This window comes from Leopardus geoffroyi, chromosome C3 (genome assembly GCF_018350155.1).
Source record: "Leopardus geoffroyi isolate Oge1 chromosome C3, O.geoffroyi_Oge1_pat1.0, whole genome shotgun sequence".
Taxonomy (NCBI): Eukaryota; Metazoa; Chordata; class Mammalia; order Carnivora; family Felidae; genus Leopardus; species Leopardus geoffroyi.
In genome coordinates this window covers 68,613,541-68,625,638 of record NC_059338.1, presented here as the reverse complement: position 1 = coordinate 68,625,638, position 12,098 = coordinate 68,613,541, and the positions used below count along the sequence as shown (strand labels likewise).

The 12,098-nt window shown below is 50.9% G+C and overlaps 1 protein-coding gene across 8 annotated transcripts in view; it reads right to left on the bottom strand.

Moving 5' to 3' along the window:
• Nucleotides 1-12,098, bottom strand: part of NVL (nuclear VCP like) — a 91,738-nt gene that overhangs the window by 20,089 nt on the left and 59,551 nt on the right. For all 8 annotated transcript variants that reach the window (XM_045453306.1, XM_045453310.1, XM_045453303.1 and 5 more), the window contains one exon: nt 11,456-11,562. In XM_045453306.1, coding sequence (XP_045309262.1) covers nt 11,456-11,562 — 107 coding nt within the window. The remainder of the gene's footprint in view (nt 1-11,455; nt 11,563-12,098) is intronic.

The window sequence follows — 12,098 nt, the reverse complement described above, 5'->3', positions numbered from 1 at the left end:
CTGCCAAAGTGGGTCATCAAGGAGGTTCACAGCAACGCCCTGGCAAACACAGGTTTCTGGTGACTTCAAGATCATAAAAACGAACTGCGTAAGAATTTCCAGAACTCATGGCAAAACCTGATTCGAACAAAACAAGAATTAGTAACGTGGGACTGAATGAACTGAGGGTACAGATTTTACCACTCTTGCTTCAGGCACTGGTTCTTTACGTTTTATTTTTCCAGATTTGAGGAACCAGACGTGACCTACAACAGTCAGGTAAAGGACACCTTCGGAAACAAAGATGAAACATGTACTATCTCCCTACCTGATCCCCTAACATCCGAAAAATGAAGGTAACTGTGGAGACAAACTTCTCTGCACCCCCGTCATCCTCCCTTCTAATCCTGTCAGGTGCCTCTGAGGCTTTGTTACCCACCTGTCACGAGACCGGTCCTGCATTCCAGTTTCCTCAAACACCTGGCTACAACTCTCCAAAATAACATTCCACTTCCTCGGCCCCCTTCGTGAATGAGGATCTCTGAAGGGGCCATGCCAGGTGGTCCTCACTGCCCAGAGGGCAGCAAACTTCGGGCTTCACCTCTGGGTACACGTCACACGGCACAAGAGGTTCCGCCTGCACCAGCGGGACCCGAGTTGGGGGGAGAAGCGATCACCATCGAGGTGGCCTGCTTCCTCCCAGCACGCCAGACGAGGCCTCTACACGGTCACTAAACACAAACCCCTCTCCCTGGCATCAGCCTGAAAAGATAACGTCATCATCCGTATCACCCAGGCCAAGACCAAGGGGGTAATCCAACCTCCACATGACCACTGTACTTGCCACGAGCCTCCTGCCTCAGTTTCTCTTGAACAAACTCAGCCCCTCTCCATCACCCCTGTCTCTCTGCGCCTACGGTCCATTTCCCTGTCTCTAACAAACCCAAACCCAGGGAACCCTGCGTCCAGGCTCTATACAAAGAAGACACAAGGCACAGGTAACCAGAATAAAACCATCCGCGTGGTCCTCAGACCCTTAAACTTTGCTGGACTCCCTGGCTGTACCAGAAGGCTCTCGTGATTCAAAATTAGCTCCTTCTGGCAGGTCCCAGCTTCCGTGATTTTGGTTAGGAATAAATGTAAATGAGGCTAAGATGAGGAACCTCTCCTTAACTCTTGAAAATCTGCCACTAAAGCAGACTCATCTAATGAAAATCCTTAGACTCTGGCCCAAGTTGTTTCTTTTTTTTATTTTTTTTTTTTTTATAAAATTTTTTTTTTTTTTTTTTTTTTTCAACGTTTATTTATTTTTGGGACAGCGAGAGACAGAGCATGAACGGGGGAGGGGCAGAGAGAGAGGGAGACACAGAATCGGAAACAGGCTCCAGGCTCTGAGCCATCAGCCCAGAGCCTGACGCGGGGCTCGAACTCACGGACCGCGAGATCGTGACCTGGCTGAAGTCGGACGCTTAACCGACTGCGCCACCCAGGCGCCCCTGGCCCAAGTTGTTTCTGATGGCAGGACAGGCCTTGATCGTATCTTGGTCGCACAAGGGGGCATCCGTGCTGTGGCCACCACCCCAGTATTAACGTTTCTGCCGAAGCTGAAACTCAGCCTCCTGAAATCACCGAACAAGCCACTGCACGTAGAAAGGTCACTCCCTCAACACGGTCTGTCTCCGGCTGGATTTCGGTTGGTTCGGGTCTCGGGGGCCGTGGCTCTGAAGCGCACTCCAGACGCCGGGGCCACCCTGAGCAGGACCACCGCGGTCTCGCCGGCCGGCTGGACTCTCTCGGAAGCTGCGGAGGCCTGTTCGCAGCGCCGACCACCGGGCGAATCGGCCCCCCGCGACTGGAACGCCAGGAGAGGAGCGGAGACGAGGAGCCACTTAAAAGGCGTGGGCCTCAAGTCGCCACCGCGGGGCGTCAGCACACGCTGCCGGGCCTGCAGAGCGCAAGCGGGGAGTGGCGCCCAGGCCTCACATTTCTGGTGTCCTGAGGCAGGCCGAGGGGCGGGTCAGAAGAGGGGGCGGTTGTTCGGAAGGAGACAAGGCCCCAAACGGACTCACTCGGGCCGAGTCCCAGTCGGCAAACCAAGACGTAACACCCAACCCAACTGCGGTCTCGGCCTCTCCCAAAAGGTGACCTTCAGCCCGTCGGCCTGGGACCCCCATCCCCAACAGCCAGGGGACCCACCTGGCACGGGGAGGGGACCACCTGACAAGGGGAGGGGACCGTCAGCATCGGCTTTGAACCCCCGGTCCCCACCAGCCAGGGGACCTCCTGACACGGGGAGGGGACCTCCTGGCACGGGGAGGGGACCATCTGACATGGGGAGGGGACCGTCAGCCGTTGGCTTGGAACCCCCGGTCCCCACCAGCCAGAGGACCTCCTGACACGGGGAGGGGACCTCCTGGCACAGGGAGGGGACCATCTGACACGGGGAGGGGACCGTCAGCCGTCGGCTCGGAACCCCCGGTCCCCACCAGCCAGGGGACCTCCTGACACAGGGAGGGGACCTCCTGGCACAGGGAGGGGACCATCTGACACGGGGAGGGGACCGTCAGCCGTCGGCTTGGAACCCCCGGTCCCCACCAGCCAGGGGACCTCCTGACACAGGGAGGGGACCTCCTGGCACAGGGAGGGGACCTCATGGCACAGGGAGGGGACCATCTGACACGGGGAGGGCACCGTCAGCGGTCGGCTTGGAACCCCCCATCCCCACCAGCCAGGGGACCATCTGACACGGGGAGGGGACTGTCAGCCGTCGGCTTGGAACCCCTGGTCCCCACCAGCCAGGGGACCTCCTGACACCAGGGAGAGTGGTCAGCACTAGTGAGACAATCCCTGCAAAAGGCCCTTCCAACCCCTCAGGAAGGTGTCCTGGTCTGAAACGACACACTTCTTGCTAATACACTTCCTTGTCCCACCTCCTTTCTGCCTTTTTTTTTTTTTTTTTTTTTATTTATTTATTTTTTTTTTCAACGTTTATTTATTTTTGGGACAGAGAGAGACAGAGCATGAACGGGGGAGGGGCAGAGAGAGAGGGAGACACAGAATCGGAAACAGGCTCCAGGCTCTGAGCCCTCAGCCCAGAGCCTGACGCGGGGCTCGAACTCACGGACCGCGAGATCGTGACCTGGCTGAAGTCGGACGCTTAACCGACTGCGCCACCCAGGCGCCCCATCTTTCTGCCTTTAAAAGCCTTTCTTTTTCTACAGCTCTTCAGAGTTCCTTCTACCTGCTGGATGAAATGAAATGTTCCCACATTCATGAATTGTTGAATAAAGCCAATTTGATCTTTAAATTACTCAATTCAAGTGTGTTGTCTGACAACGTCAATGTACCAATGCCAAAGAATGGTACACTTAACAATGGTTAAAATGTAGGCAGTGATTTTCCCTGACCTTGGCCATAGAAACATTTTTCCAGATAGGTCCCCTCGGGCAAGGGAAAACCAAAGTGAAATTAAACTATTTGGACTACATCAAAATAAAAATCTTCTGCACAGTGAAGGAAATAATCAGCAAAACTAAAAGGGAGCCTATGGAACAGGAGAAGATATTCGCAGACAACATATCTGATAAAGGGTTAGTATCCAAAATCTATAAAGAACTTTACACAACTCAACATCAACCCCCCCGCCCCAAATAACCCTATTAAAATGGATAGAGAACCCGAATAGACATTATTCTGAGGAAGACAAACAAAAGGCTAATAGACACATGAAAAGATGCTCAACATCACCAAATATCAGGGAAATACAAATCAAAAGCACAGTGAGGTATCACCTCACACCTGTGAGAATGGCTCAAATCAAAAACACAAGAAACAACAGATGTTGGTGAGGACGCGGAGAAAGGGGACCTTCTTGCACTGCTGGTGGGAATGCAAACTGGTGAGGCCACTCCGGAAAACAGGGTGGAGGTTCCTCAAAAAGTTAAAAATAGAACTTACCCTACGACCCAGCAATTGCACTATTAGGTATTTACCCAAAGAATACAAAAACACTCATCCAAAGGGGCACATGCACCCCAATGTTTATAGCAGCACTATCGGCGATAGTCAATGGAAAGAACCTAAGTGTCCACCGACTGATGAATAGATAAAGAAGATGTGGTATATATACATAATGGAGTAGTACTTAGCCATAAAATAGAATGAAATCTTGCATTTGCAACATCGTGGATGGAACTGGAGAGTATTATGCTAAGTGAAGTCAGAGAAAGACAAATATCACATGATTTCATTCATATGTGCAACTTGAGAAAACTAATGAACAAAGAGTAAGAGAGAAACCAAGAAACAGACTCTTAACTCTAGACAACATACGGCTGATCACCAGAGGGGAGATGGGGGGCGGGGATGGGGATTAAGGGGCGCACTTGTGATGAGCATGTTGTATGAGGCGTTGGATCGCTGTATTGTACACCCGAAACTAATAAAAATGAAAAAATAACGGTTAAAATGATAAATTTAAGTTAAACATATTACCACGATTAAGAGAAAGGAAGTTATGTGCTCCTTTCGGCAGCACATATACTAAAATTGGAACAGTAGAGAAAAAAAAGGAAGTTATGACCCATTTACACTACTTTTCCCAGAATTCTGATTAATACTAGATGTATGGAAAGCTCAGGTTCAAAAATATCTCATGATGTACTATTTTATTTCAATAACTAAATCTATCTTTAGTCAGAGAAATCTATTCTTTGTCATATAACAGCATCTGGAATCAGAATGACATCTATTTATATAGTTGATTGAAAAAAATAAAGAAAATTAACATAATCTTAGCACCATTAATTTACAATTTCTTGCCAGTCTCTAAACATATACATATAGAAATATACATGTCTATACCCCACTTTTGTGAGCTACGGTTTGCTCATCACTAAAATAGAAACGATAGTTGAATATTTAAATATCTCATTTCAACGTTTATTTATCTTTTTTGGGACAGAGAGAGACAGAGCATGAACGGGGGAGGGGCAGAGAGAGAGGGAGACACAGAATCGGAAACAGGCTCCAGGCTCTGAGCCATCAGCCCAGAGCCCGACGCGGGGCTCGAACTCACGGACCGCGAGATCATGACCTGGCTGAAGTCGGACGCTTAACCGACTGCGCCACCCAGGCGCCCCTAAATATCTCATTTCAAACAGTTCAAAAAGCAGTTGGAAGGATTAAGCATATCCATACATGCACAGTTATGACCTTCAAAAATATTACCTGTTGTTATATCTGATATTCTTGGCTCATGAAAACTGGACAGATAACATTTCCAGGTGAGATATTAATATATATTTTAGTCTCATAGGACACAATTTAAAAAATGAATGGGGAATTTGGGGTCTTTTAGTGGGATTTTTATTGTAACTTTAAAAACCACACATTATCTGGGGTGCATAGGTGGCTCAGTCGGTTAAGCAGGGCCTCTTGATTTCGGCTCAGGTCATGATCTCATGGTTGGTGAGTCTGAGCCCCACGTCGGGCTCTAGGCTGACAGTGTGGAGCCTGCTTGGTATTCTCTCCCCTTCTCTCTCTGCCCCTCCCCTGCCCACTCTCTAACTCTCTCTCTCAAAATAAATAAACATTTTTTAAAAAGCATTATATAAGAAAAGACTATTATCTCAAAGCCCTTGGCGGTTATCAAATGATCATTTTGGCTTTTTGATATAGGGCAAGTTCTAATGATGTTTATTTAAGGAAGAAATGGAAGTTAAAAGAAGAAATCCCCCTTGCCCAAGGGGGTTTTTACTGATAAGCCTCTTGTTACCACATCATTACCAGAAACACCAAAGAAAAGTAGTTTGTCATCACTAATTTTTCTCTTAAAGAGAAAACTCTAAAAGACTCTAAAAGATACGGAGAAGTTGCTCTGACCTACAGATCTTTTCAGACTTTTAGGATCAAGATGAAAGAATTTTATTGTAATCTCTCCATATTATTTCATGCATTAATAAGAAGAAACAGCATATATAACAATCTGGGGGATTCAAGTAAGATGCCAGCAAACTTTGAAACCGGAAGGGTAAACATTGAAAATGCCACTTTTTCTCAGGTGGGACTGATTTATACAGTGTGTGCAGCCAGGGTGTCTGACTGTGGACCCTCCCCTGAAATCAGAGGCCTGAGTCCTATCCCTCTGCCCACTCTCGCTCTTTATGAACAAGAACATTCCAGGAGGGAGATGAGGAGGGGGGGGGGGGAGAAGGGGGAGTAGGGAGGGGAAAGGGGAGAAGAGGGAGAAGGGGAAGGGGAGGAGGGGAAGGGGAGGAGGGGAAGGGAGGGGGGAGCAGGGGCAGGAGAGGAGGAGGGGAAGGGGAGCAGGAAGGGAGGAAGGGGCCTGGAGGGAAGGAGAGGGTGGGAACAGGAGAGGAGGGGAGGGGAGGGGAGGGGGGAAGAGGAGGGGGAGGCGGAGGGGGACAGGAGGGGTGGAGTACACTGCAGTGTGGGCACCTCTCTGCAGGGTGGGCGCCCAGGCTCCCGAGGGAGAGCAGAGCACCCCCTTAACTTGAGCGGAACTACCCACTGAGGTCAGAGAGGAAGTCACCGAACGAACGCCTCCTCCACCTGCACCGCTGACACAGGCTGAGGACCGAGCACGTAACAGTTCAAACCACAATGCTACAAAACGCTGCTGTTTAAAATCAAACTGATTTTTCTATCTGAATGTCTTTTTGTTTTTTTTCCTTTCCACATTCACAACCTTGTGCATGAAAGTTGCCCAAAGGACGTCTGTCTGATTCTCCGCTCTTCCTCCTAAACCTCTACATTTATGCCAGAAAACCATTCTTTAAAAAAAGACCCCTCCCCCCTCCCCCCCCAAATATACTACACGCTCACAACAGAACGTGTGGAAACACAAGGCGGAGGAGAGAAGCAGTCCTGGACGCCGGGCGGCTCCCAACACCGTCAGGCGGGCCTCACTGCTGCCCGGCAATGTCCACACTCACGGCCAGCCGGTGCTGTTCTCCTGCTGGACAGAACGTCACAGAACGTGGACATCACACAAGGCCGCCCCATGACCAGGACGGACCAAGACAAAAATGACACAAACAAGCCCTGACATCACCGTGTCTGAACGCAGACACGCGCACACAGGGTCCAAGCCACAAAATGGTCAGACTCCCCCATCCTGGCTAACACGTGACAGTGGCTCTGTTACCGACCTCAGTGTCCCCGCGGTCTACCCTCCCTTGCAGGGACATCTGAAGACAACCCCTCACAGTGTCATGTCCGCCTTTTCAAGGTGACTCGGGGCAAAGCCCCTTCCCATCTCCGCAAACCTACTGCCGAGGCAGAGCGCTGACCTCACTGAGGTGAGCCGCTCACAGCCCTCCCGGTGGCTGGCCCAGCGACAGTGCGCGGCTGGCGGTCAAAGTACGTGGCTGGTCCAGCGACAGTGGGCGGCTGGTGGTCACAGTGTGCAGGCGGCGGGCAGTGTGCGTGCGGCCGGAGGTCACACTGGGAGACGCCGACAAAGCCCCCTGGGGGTGCGCACTCTGCATTCATACAGCGGACACGGCCGGGCTATCTTCCCTTCGTTTTCCTCCCTCCTCAGGAACGAATGAATATGCTTGTTGTTTTATAAACATCGTATTATCCTTTGGTCTGGAAGACAAGCCCCTCAGCGGTAAGGCCTACGTCTTAGGTTTTAGGGTCCTCAGAGTTCACACGCCATCGGGAATATAGGTAGTTTACAATAACGCAGGCTAATCCTCTATAGTCTTATTTTCTTAGTAATTTTACCTTTAAAGTGGGGGGCTTTGAGCATGCGCTCCTCAGTCTGAGGACTAATTATTTTGGCAAACAGCACTGAAAATTCTAGATGAAGAAGTGTCCAGTTGTCCCCCGGTGCCAAGCGCCACACAGAGGACGAAACACACCTGAAACAACCATCGATCGAGGCCCTAAACGCCACCTGCGTCTTGTCTGGCACACGCGCTCCGGTCTCTGCCCTTAATGAGTGATATCCCAGGGGCAAGTGTGAGTTATCACATCATGGCAACTGCAGGGATCTGTGGGCACAAACAGCGAGCGCACGCACATGCTCGGGGGTGCTTACATCCGTACACAGAGGCTTTGACCAAAGCAAACAAAACCTCGGGAACGTGGCTCCCAGACAGAGCCGGGGGCGGGGGAGAAAGGCCACACGCTCGTCACCATACTCACTGGACACACAACCGCAGCAGGGTCCCCTGGTGTCACTGACGCTTTGGGTCGGATAACTTGTGTTGTGCCCCGTAGGTGGTCCGGCAGCACCATCACCCCTGGCCTCCGCCCGACATAAATGTCCCCAGACGCTGCCCAGGGGTGGCCGGATAGATCGAGAGCCCCCGGAACGAAGCGCATGTGTTCATGTCTCTGACCTGCAGCCACGTGCTGGTGGCAGCCAGAGGGCTCTCGAGAACTCGCAAGCTCCGAGCTGAGTCCAGCCTGGAAAACCCCCGGGGAACCAGAACCTCCAGCAGCATCGCCTCCTCGTCCCCGGACCCTCATCTATTCAGCGGTCTCAGCAGACAGTTCACCCTCCTCGGTGTCTGCCCCTCAACTCTACGGTCAGTCCAGCATCCTACGAAAACTGGACACGGTGCTCACACCCACGTCCTCTTCGCTGCGCCCAACACGGCCTGGGTTCCGGTGAGCCTCACCGCACAACTTCTGCCTCCCCTTCCTCCGAGTGGTCTTCCAGACTGCTGTCAGTGGGGGCCTCGGCCCACAAAGTGGGCCCTCGCACCTCTGTCGGGAGGCGGCCGCACACGCTGCTCTCTGCAGTTGGAAGCAACGGCCCAGAGTCTCCCTCTGCCAGTACAGAAGGGGGGCGTCCTTCCCCCAGGCAGCCCTGTGGCACCGGGGGCACGGCCGTGGGGACGGGCCACGCTCTGGGTGGATAGGGCAGGTCCAGGTCACCACACGGGGCGTCCTCCAGGACGGAGCCCACTCAGGCGTCCTCGCGAGGGTGAACCTGTGCCAGCTCGGCTCCCTCTCCCACGCCAGGCATCAAGGACACGACTGCAAGGCAGCAGCAGCACCTGGCTCCCGGCAGAGCGGGAAGGGACGGAGGCGGGAGCGGGCCTCCCCACTGGGACAAGGAGGCAGCAGGGCTGGGGGTTGGGGGCAGAGAGAGGGAGGGAAGCACGGCAGGGAGAAGGGACGGGAGAAGGGACGATGGAGACAGGGAGCACGGGCGCGGTGTTCCTAGTGCTCCCAGTGTTCACCCGGCACAGTGAACACGGAGAAAAAGGCAAAAGCCAAAGCGCGGGACCAACGATAAGAGAGACAGAGCAGAAATCGGGCGCCTGAGAGGAGAAAGCCGAGCACAGGAATCAGAGGTATCCAGACGTCCGACACACAGCCCCTTGCCTGCAGCAGCTTTGGCACCCCACACCCAGAACGTGAGCCCACAGCCAGCAGGCCACCAGCGGCAGTGAGGCACCCGCCGCCCTTACTCAGCTTCCCAAATGCAGACCAGGCAGAAAAAGCAGATCATCCCCCAGGGGGAAGAGAGAGCGCGCAGCGGCCTCAGACATCTTTACAGGTTCAACGTCCCAAAGGCATTTTGCAGAAACAGACGCGCCTGGTGGCTCTGTCGGTCGAGTGTCCGGCTCTGGACTTCTGCTCAGGTCATCATCTCAGCATTCGTGGGTTTGAGCCCTGCATCAGGCTCTGTGCTGACGGTGCGGAGCCTGCTTGGGATTCTCTCCCTCCTCTGTGCCCCTCCCCTGCTCACACGTTTTTCTCTCTCTCTCAAAATAAATAAACATTTAAAATGTCAAATCACTATGCTACACACCTGAAACTAAAATAATATTGCGTGTCGACTATAACTCCATTAAAAATAAATAAATAACACGGGCACCCCACTGGCCCAGTCGGTGGAGCATGTGACTCTCAATCTTGGGTCATAAATTTGAGTCCCACGTTGGGCATGGAGATTACATAAAAAATATATACGTATATAAATAAAAGTAAAAAAATAATTTTGTAATTTCTACAAAGACCAGGAAGAAAGACTGTGTGACCAAGAAAAACTCAATTCCGGCTACTATGTCATAAGTCTAGTAACAACCAGCAGACATTCTTTAAAAGACTTAAAAAAACTTTTTTAATGTTTATTTATTTTTGAGAGAGAGACACAGAGTGTGACCAGGGAAGAGGCAGAGATAGAGGGAGACACAGAATCCGAAGCAGGCTCCAGGCTCTGAGCTGTCAGCACAGAGCCCGATGTGGGGCTTGAACTCGTGAACCACGAGATCATGACCTGAGCCGAAGTCGGCCACTTAACCGACTGAGCCACCCAGGTGCCCCAACAACCAGCAGGCATTCTTAATCAAAGAAAGAACTCAAGGAACATAGCAGAATGAATAAACTATTAAAAAACATTTTTTTAATGTTTATTTTTGAGAGAGAGGGAGACAGAGAGTGCGTGAGTGGGGAGGGGCAGAGAGAGAGGAAGACAAAGAATCGGAAGCAGGGTCCAGGCTCTGAGCACATGCAGGGCTCGAACTCATGAACTGAGAGATCATGACCTGAGCCGATGTCGGACGCTTAACTGTAGATGCAGAGTTTACTTAAAAAGAAGAAAAGAGGGACACCTGGGTGGCTCAGTCAGTTAAGCGTCCAAATTTGGCTCATGTCATGATCTCATGGTTTGTGAGTTTGAGCCTTGAGTCAGGCTCTGTGCTGACAGCTCGGATTCTGTGTCTCCCTCTCCCTTTGCCCCTCCCCCGCTCACACTCTCTCTCTCAAAAATAAATAAACGTTAAAAAAAAAAGAAGAAAAAAAAGATGGTACACATCAGCATGGAGGACAGACTCAACACTGTGGTTTCAAAACTCAGTTTTTCTCTGGATACTTATAATGGGCCTGTATTTATTGTCCAAAAGTTTCTATTCCATTTCAAATCCCTCTAAAGACAATTTCTGTAAAGTAACAATCAAAGATCTAAAAGAACAAAACAAAACACCAAAAAAAACGGGGGGCGCCTGGGTGGCTCAGTCGGTTAAGCATCTGACTTCAGGTCAGGTCATGATCTCACAGTTTGTGAGTTCGAGTCCCGCGTCGGGCTCTATGCTGACAGCTCTGAGCCCGGAGCCTGCTTCAGATTCTGTGTCTCCCTCTCTCTCTCTGACGCTCCCCCACTCACACTCTGTCTCTGTCTCTCTCTCAAGAATAAACATTAAAAAAAAAAAAAAAAAAACATTAAAAACAATTTTATGTAAAAAAATTAAAAAAATAAAAGAACAAAACAATATGATCAGAGTAAAATCTCAGTTATATCAGTTGAGCATTTAACTCAAAACTTAACAAATATCCCTGTCATTTTAAGCAAATAACAAAGAATGCACAGTCTCTTCAATGATCAAAATCTGTCTTTGGGAGACACAGCCGAGCAAATATTGAAAGCGACAGATGCTAGTCTGTATCTGCAACGAGACAAACACACCCCAAGTACACCATTTCCTGTACTCACTTGGGTGATGGTTTTCAGGATGGCCAGGCGATCCGCTGGGGGCGGCAAACCCACAAAAAGTGTTTTGTCCAGGCGTCCTGGGCGCAGGATTGCAGGGTCAATGATATCTGGAGAAGAACGGAGAGTCAAGACTTCATAAAACAGAATCTTTTTAAATAATACAATTAACGTGAGAGGTGGGAAGAGCACTTTTTTTGAAAAGAAAAAACTGATAAACTAGACTTCTTAAAAACTCCTGCACATCAAAGTATATCCTTAAGAAAAGCCCACCCACCTTCCTGGCCAAACCCGCTTGGCTCGAGGCCTCTCTCTCCCCTCTGAATGGGTGCCTTCTCCTGACCCTGCCCTCAGTCAGGGCTGAGGGGGGGGCTCCTCACTGGTCCCGTGTGTCCACTTCCCCACTCTGGGACCCTGTGTGGTGCCTGCAGAACTAGCCCACATCTGTCACCACGGCAGGCAGGCCCTCAAGACCTGACCGCGCCCTTTCTGGTGCCCTCTCTCATATTCTCCTTGACTCCCACACCCCACTGACCAGACCTCTTGCTGTTCCTGAAACAACCTGAAGCCTCAAGCCTCCTCCTCTTTGCTCTCAGTGGTTCCTTCCTCTGAAAGACTTTCTTCCTCATTTACACTACTGGAATTT